The sequence below is a fragment of the Electrophorus electricus genome, chromosome 6 (assembly GCF_013358815.1).
Source record: "Electrophorus electricus isolate fEleEle1 chromosome 6, fEleEle1.pri, whole genome shotgun sequence".
NCBI lineage: Eukaryota > Metazoa > Chordata > Actinopteri > Gymnotiformes > Gymnotidae > Electrophorus > Electrophorus electricus.
Window position 1 is genome coordinate 2,279,291 of NC_049540.1, and position 12,581 is coordinate 2,291,871.

Below are 12,581 nucleotides of genomic sequence, written 5' to 3' on the forward strand. Positions count from 1 at the left end.
TTTGGTAAGGGTCTTCATTAAAACATTTACTGTTCTTTTAGATATCTGAGGGAGTCAGACTGACCTGGACTTTAGCTCTTTAGGTAAGGCACTGCTGCACATCACAAAATCTTTCCCATGTTTTTGGTAGTACTGCAGCAGGATTATAAAATTGTTCAAATGCTGAATTTTTTTTAAATTAATTACTTTTCTTTTTTTTTTCAGCAAATGTAGCCTGAATTGTTTACACTTTTGGGGGTTTGGCAGCCACTCTAATCCAGTGCTTTACCTATTTACGAGTATGATGGTACATGAGCTCCCTAAGAATCAGACCCATAACCAGCTGCTACTTAACTCCTTTACCTGGTGAGCTTCATGGCCACATTTTGAAAGGACTAGTTTTTGTTAGGGAATATGCCACTTTGAACAGTGAATGGGTCTCCTTTAATAAAGCTGACTGCATGCAGACTATTTCTCAGATCACTCTTGGTGCCACAACTGTACTCTGACATCAGCTGACTATCAGAGGCCTGTATCTTTTAAGTGTCAACTTTTATTTGGCCTTTTTTGTCCAAAGGGCAGATGTCCAGTGGATGCGTTTAATATAATTTTACACTGTATGCACTCGTAAACGCATGCAAACGTTTATGCAAAAGTAGATGTTTCTGATGAATGTATGAGTGTATACAACACTATAAAACCAGTATCCCCAACCCCGATTTAGGCTACAGGGATGCTACATAAAACCAATTTCCAAGACACAGACTAATCCTAAATCGGATTTAAAAGTATTTCTAAAATTAGAACAGATCTAATAGGTGTCACGGAAACCACCGTACGTCCGAAAAAGCCCCAAAAGTCCCGAATGAGAACAGTCGCTAATGTAACAGGCCGCTTCTCCACGCCCTCGCCCACGTGATTGTTAGCGTGTCACCACGTACCTTGTGTTTACATTCCCCCCACATGTTGCCCTGCCTCGGGTTAGTAGTGTTAACCGCTTCACCTGCGTCTTGTTTCGTCCCTTAATCATCGTGTATATATGCTTTCCTGTTCTCTCCCTTTGTTCGTGCGTATGGACGAATGGCATTGGGGATGAGTTGTCTTGTACCTGTTATTAAATAAATTTTTAGGTTACAGGTTACAACTGTAGGTTACAGTTTGGTGTCCTCCTGGCCACACTACATTAGTAAGAACCTAATACTTAAGCTTTACTATCAGGTTCACTACAGTTAGTTAAAACTTCCACAAATGTATATAAACAATGTTGCTATAAGTATTGGACATGCATTTTGCACCTTGTCAGTGGAAAGTATAAACGCTAACGCCATGGTCCATGATAGAATAGTGTACAATGATCACATTCCCTATTGAGCAACGAACAAGTTAAGGTGGGTTGACGCGGCTCTGCGCACAGCACTTGTTTCCCCTTCGCTTCTGTTTTTAACAGATACAGGACTTGCTAATTTACGACCAGGTTGATTTAGGCATGTCGAGATCAAGAGAGGTATAGAAATGTGCATTGCATGGGGTCACCAAGGCCAGGATTTGGGAAACGCCAACTTAAATGCTCACATATTATATTTTTAGTCTGTCTATGACGCCTTCTAGTGGTATGACCATATTTATTTACAGTATTACCACAATGGTATTACAACTAAATATTGAGTGGAACTTTGCAATATTAAGGAAATTAAGAACACTATGTTTTAAAAATGTCATGTAAAAAGAACTGTAATTACCATGAAAGAATCCTTGAAGTCAAAATAAATAATAATGAGAAGAGCTAGGTTTGGCAAAACCCATCTTTTTGGTTAAACCTCTGTGTGTCTGAGTACAATTTTCAAAATTTCAAATTGAAAATGGCTACTGTAAATCAGAGTTTTCTCAGGAGGTTTGGCTCGGACAGTCCAATTTTTTCCAAATAAACAGTCAATTTCTCTCTGATTTCAGATCCTTTTGAAATGGAGGCTCACATTTTCTCCTTTTACAACTTTGCAACCAAATAAATTGCTAAATACGAAACATAGTTTGGCTTCTCCAATACCCCTTGTTATACTGTAGTATTATACTAACAATAGCATAAGTACCACACCACAAGTACCACACCACAAGTACCACACCACAAGTTGATGGTATTGGTTGGTTTGTGACTTATGAATAGCTGGCTCTTTGAATCCATGTTTTTGGTACAGTGCAGTTCCAAATATATATATATATATATATATAAATGAAATGTTAGTTTGACAAATTAATGATTGCACCATGATGTGTGCTTGTCGATTCATGCAAATTGAGTATTAAGAGTTATGAATCATGTAAACTCACTTAAAGTTTAATTGCATTGCAGCATTCTATACTGTTGATAATATGTAGTATGAAGTATACAGTATGTTGATAGCTACAATACTCAATGTTTCTCATATTTAGAACTTATTTACACAGTAGATGGTAATTGACTGTGCTATGTTGGCTTGTCTTCCTATTACTATTCTTTTATTATGGGATAATGTTACTTTAAAAATTGTTCACAGTAATATGGATGTCTTGAACTGAAGCTGTGTTTTTAAAATTATCTGGTTGGATTTAAGTATGAGAGTTTTTCTCTCAGCTAAGTGTTCTTAAGACTTTAAAAAATTGTCTCTTCCATGTGTCCAGTTTTACAGTTCTGTAACAGCGTGACATGTTCACATTTGCAATAAATTGAAAAGGTTGAGTTACATGACTAACTAACTTAATGTTGTAAATAAAGTTTGAGTTTGTTTACAAAACAGTTGTTGCTTATGCAGACTTGAGTAGCCTCAGTCTCAAAAGTCACACTAGTGCCTTTGTAGGTTATATGTTATAAGTATTACATTCATCCAAACCATTATAAGACATATGCTTGATCACAGAACAAAATCTAAAATATTTGATACATTTTATTGCTTGATGACAAAAGCATATATGCTTTGAGTTCATTGTTTGCCCTTTTGTGGCTGGATTGTGCTCATTAACACAGGATCTGCTCACTTCTGTGTGTTTTGTGGTTCATGTCTATGCTCATAAACCATGTGAGATCTTATTAACACTCATTAGGTCATATCTTTTTAAGGATAAAAAGCAAGGTATATATTTCCATAACATAAAAGTGAAAACACTGATTTGAACTTGGATACATCTCCAACAGGTTTAAATCATTTTTTGGGAATTACATGCACATCACTGTCATAAATGGAAAGCTACTGAATCAGGTTACCCAGGCACTATGCTTGTGTGGCTGTGATTACTGGAAGAGAAAAATAGAAACTGGAATTTAAATAGGGTGTGGGCAACAAGACAACCAGTTTAATTTCTGGCCTTACTTAAAAGTTAAATTTGTCAAAGATGTCTTCATTTTGATTTACAAACTCGAATATTTACAGTATAAACTGAAAGTTGCTTACAGATTTAGCTTTTCTGTTGATCACTGAAATAATATTTAGTTTATAACCTTTATTTCTGATAACTGCTTTACATCTGTGTGGCATGGAGTCAACTAACATCTGACACCTGAAAACATGTTCCTGCCCAAGCTGACTGGACTACATTCCCCAGTTCTTCTGCATTCTTGGGTTTTGCAACAAAAACAGAATTTTTGATGTCACTCCACAAATTCTCAATCAGATTGAGCCCTGGGGATTGGGCTGGCCACTTCATAACATCAATCTTGTTGGTCTGGAACCAGGATGTTGCCCGCTTGCTGGTGTGTTTGGGGTTGTTGCACTGCTTAAACACCCATTTCAAGGGCGTTTCTTCTTCAGCATAAGGCAACATGATGTCTTCCAGTATTTGATATATTCAAACTGGTCCATGGTGCCGGGTATGTGATAAATGGGTCCGACTCCAAAGTATGAGAAACATCCCCAAACCATTATACTTGCACCTCCATGTTTTACAGTCTTCAAAGTGTACTGTGGCTTGAATTCATTGTTTATGGGTCTGCAGACCCCTGCAAGACGGTTTCACTCTGACGGTCATGATGGTTTGGGATAATATGCAATCTGCCACTTCTCTTGTTGCATGGTGCTTGTAAATCCAGTTACGTATGTTGACTCATGGTTTATCAGTTTATTTATTCTGAAGTCACTTTAGCTGAAGAGGCTGCGGTTGTACAACTTGACAATGCAAAGAATGTACCAGACAGAAGAATGGACATTATTTTTTTTATGGATTCTATTCAGGATTCATGTTTAAGAATCTGCTGGTGTAATAAGAGTGTAAGAGTAATGTATAAGAGTAATGCTTTTCTAGGCTAGAGTCCCTAAAAATAAAAATGTCATTTAGCACAGAAAGAGAGAGAAAGGGAAGACTTTGCAATGTTTGTTTTTGCAAAAACTTTTTTAAAAACATGTCTCTTGTCTCCTGGTTGGAGAGTAACAGTTAAATCTAGATTTCTTATGGTTTCTACATCCAAAGCATGCAACTGAAATAAATATTTATTTTAGTTTTAAAACACACCCTTACTGATCACAGTTCAGATACTGACTGTATACTCTCTCCCTTCAGGTGCATTTACCTGGGCTACACTTCCTCCTGGATCAGGTGAAGTGTTAATACACACACACACACCCACACACACACACACACACACACACACACACACACACACACACACACACACACACACACACACACATATATATATATATATGCACAATATAAACAGAATCATATACACAATCATGCTTAGGTTACTATGCATTTCTCTGTACTAGCTAATTTACATGTGTTGTATGTTTACAGAGTGGATGTACAGCTAAAGGAATTCATGTGCTACTCGAGTGTGAAGTAAGTCGTGTTATTATTACATTTAGCGGGTACAAAGTGGCTCCCTCTCATGCTTGCATCATCTGGGATCTTGGCTCCCATGGCTACAAGTGCTATGTGCTCTATGTTTTTTTTTCTTCAGTTTCTGTCTTGGGCATTGTCACATCATGTGTATCCCTGCCCTTGATTTCATGTTTCGTGTTTCATGTTGAATTGTAATCGTCTTGTGCAGTGCTCAAAGTGGGCTGGTACTGATTTTTATGCAATACTGACACTTCAGCATTTTCCAGTACTATATGTTAAGCTAATGTTAGTGCCACTCCAATCAGCAAGAGCCTGGTAATGCAAAATCAGCAAAAACACCTAAAGCTATTGCTACCGCAGACAGCTATGACCTTAACAATAGCGCCAGTAAAGATGAACGGCCTGATTGTTGGTCAAAGGGTCAAATAATGTATTGATGTTTGTTTTTCCTCAGGGAAGATGTACAGTACAAAAATATGGAATTGCTCTCTCATCAGGGGTACAGACCATACACACACACACACACACACACACACACACACACACACACACACACACACACACACACACACACAGACACTATGCAATCACTGCTAACTAATTACTGTTTATCTAGATATAATTTGGTAATTTGTAGTGATTTGGCAATCATATATATTGAATTAGTGACCTCTGTAGGTTTTCTTTCTCTAGTTCATTGGCTTTTATGTGTTTTAATAGGCTTTTGTACAAGCAGCCCAGTTTGCTAAATGGGTAAGTACATACGGAGTAATGTGTGAGTGTGTGTTTGTGTGTGTATGTGTGTGTGTGCATGTGTGTGTACATGTACTTACATATGTGTGTGTGTGTGTGTGTGTGTGTGTGCAACAGAAGGAAAGATGTCATCACGGTGACCCCATGGCTTGCTCCGGTGGTGTGGGAGGAAACATTTGACACAACTCTGATTGATGCCATCTACAAAATGCAGAACATCACCGTGGCAACCACTGTGTTTGCTCCCGGGAAGTATGTATCTACTACAGGCTGATGGTCTTTTACTGTGTGCAGTAATGTGTAATTAACTTTAATATTGCATTGATTAATGTTTTTGGAAAAACATCTCAGAGCAGCATGAAAAAATAAGATACTTTCTGGCAAATAATAGAAACTAATGCTACTCTAATATAACAAACAGGCACAAAACCTAATTAACAACTCCTTCCCCCAATTCCTCAGATACGTATGGTTCCTTAAGGACTTCCTGGAGTCAGCAGAGAGGCACTACATGCAGGGTTACCATGTGCATTATTACATCTTTACGGACCAGCCAGAGGCAGTTCCTATGGTAACACTGGGTGCCAACCGTAGTTTGACTACATTGAAAATTCCAAGCTCAAACCGCTGGCAGGAGATCACATTACACAGGATGGAGAAGCTCCAGAAACTCATTAAGACCCAACTGACCAATGAGGTCGACTACATGTTCAGCCTCAATGTGGATACCAAATTCTCTGGTCACTGGGGTGCGGAGACTCTGGGTGATATTGTTGCTGTGATACACCCTGGTTATTACAGTAGACCATACGATGAGTTCCCATATGAGAGGAGGCCTGAGTCACAGGCCTACATTCCTCAGGGGATGGGAGATTATTACTATGGTGGTGCGGTGTTTGGTGGTCGAGTGGAAGAGGTGCACAGACTCGTTAAAACTTGCCTCATGCAGCTGGACTTGGACAAGGCCAATTCTATTGAAGCAATGTGGCATGAGGAGTCTCACCTGAACAAGTACTTCCTGTACAACAAACCCACCAAGATCCTGTCACCTGAGTACCAGTGGCAGGAATTTAAATTCAAAATCAATGATATAAAAATCATTCGTGTTTCACAAGTCACTCCAAACCTCACTGAGATGAACCCTGACTTCTTATCCAACTCCATGTGAGCATCGACTTCTTAGCACACACTAACCCACACACACACACACACACACACATACACACACACACACACACACACACATATGTAAGTACATGTACACACACATGCACACACACACACACACACACACACACACACACACACACACACACACACACACACACACACACACACACACACACACACATGCACCTTTTTCCCCTAATGTTTACCTATTGCAAATGACCCCTTAAACTTAGGGTTGATGTTTTTGTGCTTTGTTATGTAGTTGAGTTTACTTATTTATTTATTTAACCTGCATTTTATGTAGTTAATAGTGAGCCCCATGAAACCCTCATACTTTTGTCATAAAGTCAGTTTGTACTATTGTCCTCCATTTGAACAGCAATTTAGGCATCATTCATGAGAACTGTGAATTACCATATTTAATAGCCCAAAAATGATGTATGATTATAAGTTCTCTGTACAATTGCTCCACAAGAGTCATTCATCTAAAGGTGAAAAGACCCTTTTTTTTTTAACTTTCAGAGATCTGTAAACAAAAACATGATAACTTTAGCATCAGTAGTACAATTGCTAAAGCCAAGGAATGAGAAACAAAAAGTAGCTCATTTTACTTGAGCTGTCATTTATGGTCCATACTGCAACATAAGTAAAGAAGAAACAGTATAAAGAAATACTGGGACTGTGGACGCGCACTGTCAATGAACGGGCACACCATGGAGCTGGAGCCATCCAGGGCAGCTGGTGAACTGGGACATGATTCTAGACTAGTGAGTAGTACGTTTATAACATCAGTATCACTTAAATGGGGTTACAACACCTTTCTCTTACTGTACAGTTATTTATTTTTAATAAACTTACTTTATACAGCATTGATAAGCCATTATTAGATGATGTGTAATCCATTTTTTAATGCTTAAAACCTGGTTGTAATTAATTTATATGCTAAATATATATCCACATCTACATGGCTCTTCTGACCTTTTCACTTGCTTTTTTTTTGCAGTTTCTGAAGATGCATCTTCTTGCCTTAGCTGCCTAGTAACTTCAGAACAGTATTGCTGCATGTAGGGCTGGGTATCCACATTAAAGCTTCACCAGTTCTTTAGTCTCAACACCCAACTAAAGTAAAGGGGAATATGTCTCAAAGGTCGGGCTGCCGATGTTATGCTCTCATTGATGTGCAAGCTGATCTGCTTTGTCTGAGGCTTTTGTGCTTTTTCCATCAAGCGTGTCACTTTACATGAAGTTGCAGATGTGGCGGATTGGGAGCAATACAAAGAGCAAGCTTGTGCCAATGGAAGAAAGGGCGTGTGTTCAATAGCACATGGATATAAGGTGTAAATACCTTGATCAACAGACTTTTGTTCTCTCTCTGAATAATACATTGAGACTGATCTAATTAATAATAGCAATTAATAATAACTGATTAATAATTGAGGCATAGTAAATCATATGTAGTCTAAATAGGTAATAGGTAAAACCCCTACAAAGGCTTTTTTATTCTCACTCACCCAGTCTGTTTATTTCTCTCAGAGGAACAGTATGGAAGCACGCTGAATTATAAATCTCTTAGATCCGAATCTTAGCGATGCATAATTCAGAGTGCTTCCATACTGTTCCTCTGATAATAATTTTAGAAGCAAAAAAGATTTACATTTGAAAAACGTAAAAAAAGAAATAGTGCTTAATACTGTTATTGCAGATGTCTAGCGCGAACTACAATGAAATAGGGAGAGACAGCTGTGGCATTTTCTCTGGGATGTGGGTTTATGGAGATTCAGATTCAGGGGTCAACAAGGCTAAAACATAAAACAAAACAACACTTACTAGAGACAGAGAGAGAGAGAGAGAGAGAGAGAGAGAGAGAGAGAGAATGAATTCCTGACCAGCGTTAACCAGTAGAAACTTCCTATGAATCATGTATTTATAATGCATTATAAGTGCTTTTATGTGTTATATGGCATACATTATATTTTATAATGCCTGCCACAAGCCTGTATAATACTCATATGTAGTTATAGCTATATGCACACCTTATAAAGCAAGAGTATATGACTTCATAAAGTCAAGTTTTATGAAGCCTTTGTTCAGAAGCTCAATATCAGGCTCTTACAAAACTTTGTTTTCTCAAATTGCCCTTGACCAATTCATTATAGAAGTATGTAACGCATGTATATGACACATAATTTAACATTATACCAGGTCATTACACATTTAAGTTAAATGTGTTTACTTTATAAGTGCACTTTACAGGCTTAAAGTGAGACCATCACATCTAAGATGATTAACAAACAGGACATACAACTCACAATGTGTATTCAATAATGCTGACAAACATCTGTGAAATACCAAAAAAAACCAAAAAAACAAAAACCCAAATATTTAACTAATGTTACAAATTTATGTGGTTATGCTTTACTTTCAGTTACATGGTTTTATTTGCACACAAAAAGTAGCTTGCTGTCTCTTATCAGTATATATTTGAATGAAATGTGTGTGTTTACAGAAAGCTGTGTCAGAGATTTTTTATTTACAATATACTGGTAGCTAGCTATCTCAGTCAACATTATCCTATTAGCTACCGGTATTGCATGTTGGTTACAGTGAGTCTTGAGAATTACACAGATGGAATGAGAAAGAAACACCAACTGGCATAAACACTCAGTTAAACACTCAATGGCAAAAATGATCAACTAGTTTAGGTTACAGAGCAAAGTCTTTTGGTGATTTAATCATGTTCAGATTTCACTTGAATTGGAAATAAAGCATGGAAAATCATTTGAAGGCACACTGATCACATTTTTAATCAAAGTGGGAATTGGAATATAGAGCATTCTTTTGGGAAACATTTTTCACATGTCACAAACTGCATTTTTTTTCTGTCACTGTAAATAAAAGAATTACATGAAAATGGCAAGATCCCAACACGTGGAATATCATCACATGCTAAAATAACCAACCATTATCAACAACACCAATAATAAAATTCTCTCCTCTGCCTCCTAAATGAAGAAGACTTCAAAAGAATTGATGTGGATTTAGGGAAATTTAACCCTTGATTAACCATGTGTCCCTTAGTGCGATTCCTCTCCTCACCTTCAGAGGTCACTGTTGCTTCACTACTAATGCCTTAGTAACTTGCCTGTCTGTACTTCAGTTCATTGCAAAGTCTTACATGATTATTTGCAATTCTAAGTCTTTTCCAGTGTTAGTTCTTAAGTGTTATCTTGTTTATTTCAGTCAGTAATTTAGTATTACAGGAACTGGGTTGGAACCTGAGCACCAACTTGTTTTGTGAATTTTTTTCTATGCAGAAATGGGAGAATCTGGAGGTTGAGAGACAGAGAGAGAAATTGTTGTTTACTGAGCTTGATGTCTGTCTTCAACACAGTAGTAGTTCCAATTCCTGTGCTACCCAGTGCCAGCTCTAACCAGTTCACCTCTAGTCCTGATGGGAAAGACTTCTGATGGGAAACCAAAGTCTTAACTGTGTTACATCTGGAGTTACTCTAGTTAATTTGTGTACACTCTCTTTAAACATGTTACTACCTTCTGCTTTTCTGCTTTGATGAGAGCCTAGTATGGAAAAGTCCAAAATGGAGGTTTGGGGGGGGTGTGTGTGACTATAACTGTAAAATTATTCTGTGTATAGTTATTATATTGAATGTTTTTCACCTGGTAATATATGATAGGATACAGTAACACAGTGGTAACATTTGGAGAAAATATATTGTCTGCCCATTAAACATTGCTGATTTCGAAGGTGAGGTCTGCACACCCCTGCAACTTAGTTTTATTCTGATGACTATGAAGGTTTGGATTTTTTAAAACTCCTATCTGCCACTTCTCTTTTTGGGACCATCTGGGGCCAAGAATACACATCACCATGCAATTACTACAGCACAGTCACCTGTTTTTACTGTCATTGGTAGGAGTTCTATTGATTGGGTATGTAATTACTTTTTACTGATACTACTGGAATGGGGTGACTGTATCGATCAATAAAGGTGATGGTTATTGTGACACATTAAACTTTAATTAGATTTATTGTAGATTATAGATAAAGATGAAAATGCTTCTGTTTAAAATAAAACATTTTACACTTTCAAAAGAAAATGTTTTTTTTAAATGTAACATTTTAATGAGTTCAATTTATTAGCCGTACTACCTCTCCTGTTCATTTTAAACCTTTTACATTTTAAAAGTCTTGATCTTCTGAATCACAAACAGTGACTATCAAAATAATCATCTTTTTAAAAAAATCACTTACAACGTTCAACAAAAATGTCTCGTTTAATATTGGCTTTGTCAAAGTTATATAAACGTTGATAAACTCGATGGACATTACTGCAGCTCAGTAAATGTAAATGTAAAAGTAAATGTATTGCTTACACTCTATATGTGATTGTGTGTATGTATATGAATAAAATGTTTCTACATTTGCATGATGTTACTAACGCTGCTACACAAGGTGCAAGAAAATATTTCCCTGAGGAGGCAATTAAGTTGATCTTACGCATATGTCAGTTATGTTTATTATGCTGCTCTTTTAAAGGCAAATTTTGTTAAACTTTTTATTCATGGGTGCTGAAAAGACGATAAGAAGAAAGAATAAAAAAGCATGAAAAAGTTGAATGAGAGGCTATTTCTGTTCATTAACAGAGCATAAGCTCACTCATTACATAATTATCTGTTACATCAATCAGATTTTTGGGGCCTTTCATTGTAACAGAAACAGCACTTCAGAATGTTCTTCACCTTTATGCAAGCTTTTGACCACAAGATACTGGGTTACTGAGCCACAAAGCTGGGATGACATTTCTGTTCCCTGCCAGCCGCCAACCCAAACAATTACCCTTTCTGTATATCCTTGTTCCACACATGTATTCAAATACATGCATGTTGAGCTAATTTTTAAAGTTAACCATTACCACAAACCCTGTTGGTTTAATTCTGTTTTGGTTTTTTTTGGGGTTTTTTTAACATTTCCTATTTACCAGATCTTTCTAAACTGGTTATGGTCAGCACAGAAACTCAAACCCTCCATTCTCAAGAACTATCAACAATAGAACTATAGTCTTTTCAACACAGTGTGTTGATTATCAGGCCTCTCCTGAAAAAAACCCTCAAATCCACCATTGTCAGCAATGAAAGACCAATTTCAAATATCCCCTTCCTATGCTAAATCATTGAACATGTGGTTTCAATTCAATTCTCAGTAATTCTCAAATCTCAGTAATCATTAATTTTCTGGGTGTGTCATCACAGAAAAAAAAAAAATATATATATATATTTTAAAAACCCCAGTACAACGAGAACTGTGACAGAAACACGTCTAACCAGACAGCCGCCAAGCTCCTCTCCACTGAGAAATGTTGTGAAGTTTTTTGCAATGATAAAATCAAACCCATTAGACTAAGGTTATCTTGATACTTTACGAACTGAGAAACTGAAGTTTCTCAAAGACATATTAAATTTTGTAGCTGGTGTTCTGCTGCAATAACATAATGGCTCCCTCTGATGAGGAATATTCCCTCAGAAGCAACTCTGGATGCTTCTTTATTTAACAGTTACAATCTGTCTCAAATCTTGCTTTTATATATATATATATATATATATATATATATATATATATATATATATATATGTGTGTGTGTGTGTGTGTGTGTGTGTGTGTGTGTGTGTGTGTTTAATTTTATGATTGCAAATTTGTCTTTTTAATGTATTTAAGTTATTTCATTAATTTTATTACTTCATTATTTAATTTTAAATTTATATTTTGTATTTAAATCAGTTGTTTCATGTAACTTTGTTGTATTCTTTTATTTTGCCAAAAACTCTCCTGAAGTATTAGATCTCAGGATGTAATA

General features: G+C 36.7%; 1 protein-coding gene across 1 annotated transcript in view; it reads left to right on the top strand.

Moving 5' to 3' along the window:
• LOC118240065 (globoside alpha-1,3-N-acetylgalactosaminyltransferase 1-like) overlaps positions 1-6,709 on the top strand; it is an 8,984-nt gene extending 2,275 nt beyond the window's left edge. Inside the window, exons 2-4 of the mRNA XM_035526847.1 lie at positions 5,509-5,541; positions 5,659-5,793; positions 6,004-6,709. Coding sequence (XP_035382740.1) covers positions 5,509-5,541; positions 5,659-5,793; positions 6,004-6,709 — 874 coding nt within the window. The remainder of the gene's footprint in view (positions 1-5,508; positions 5,542-5,658; positions 5,794-6,003) is intronic.
• The last annotated feature ends 5,872 nt before the right edge of the window (positions 6,710-12,581 follow it).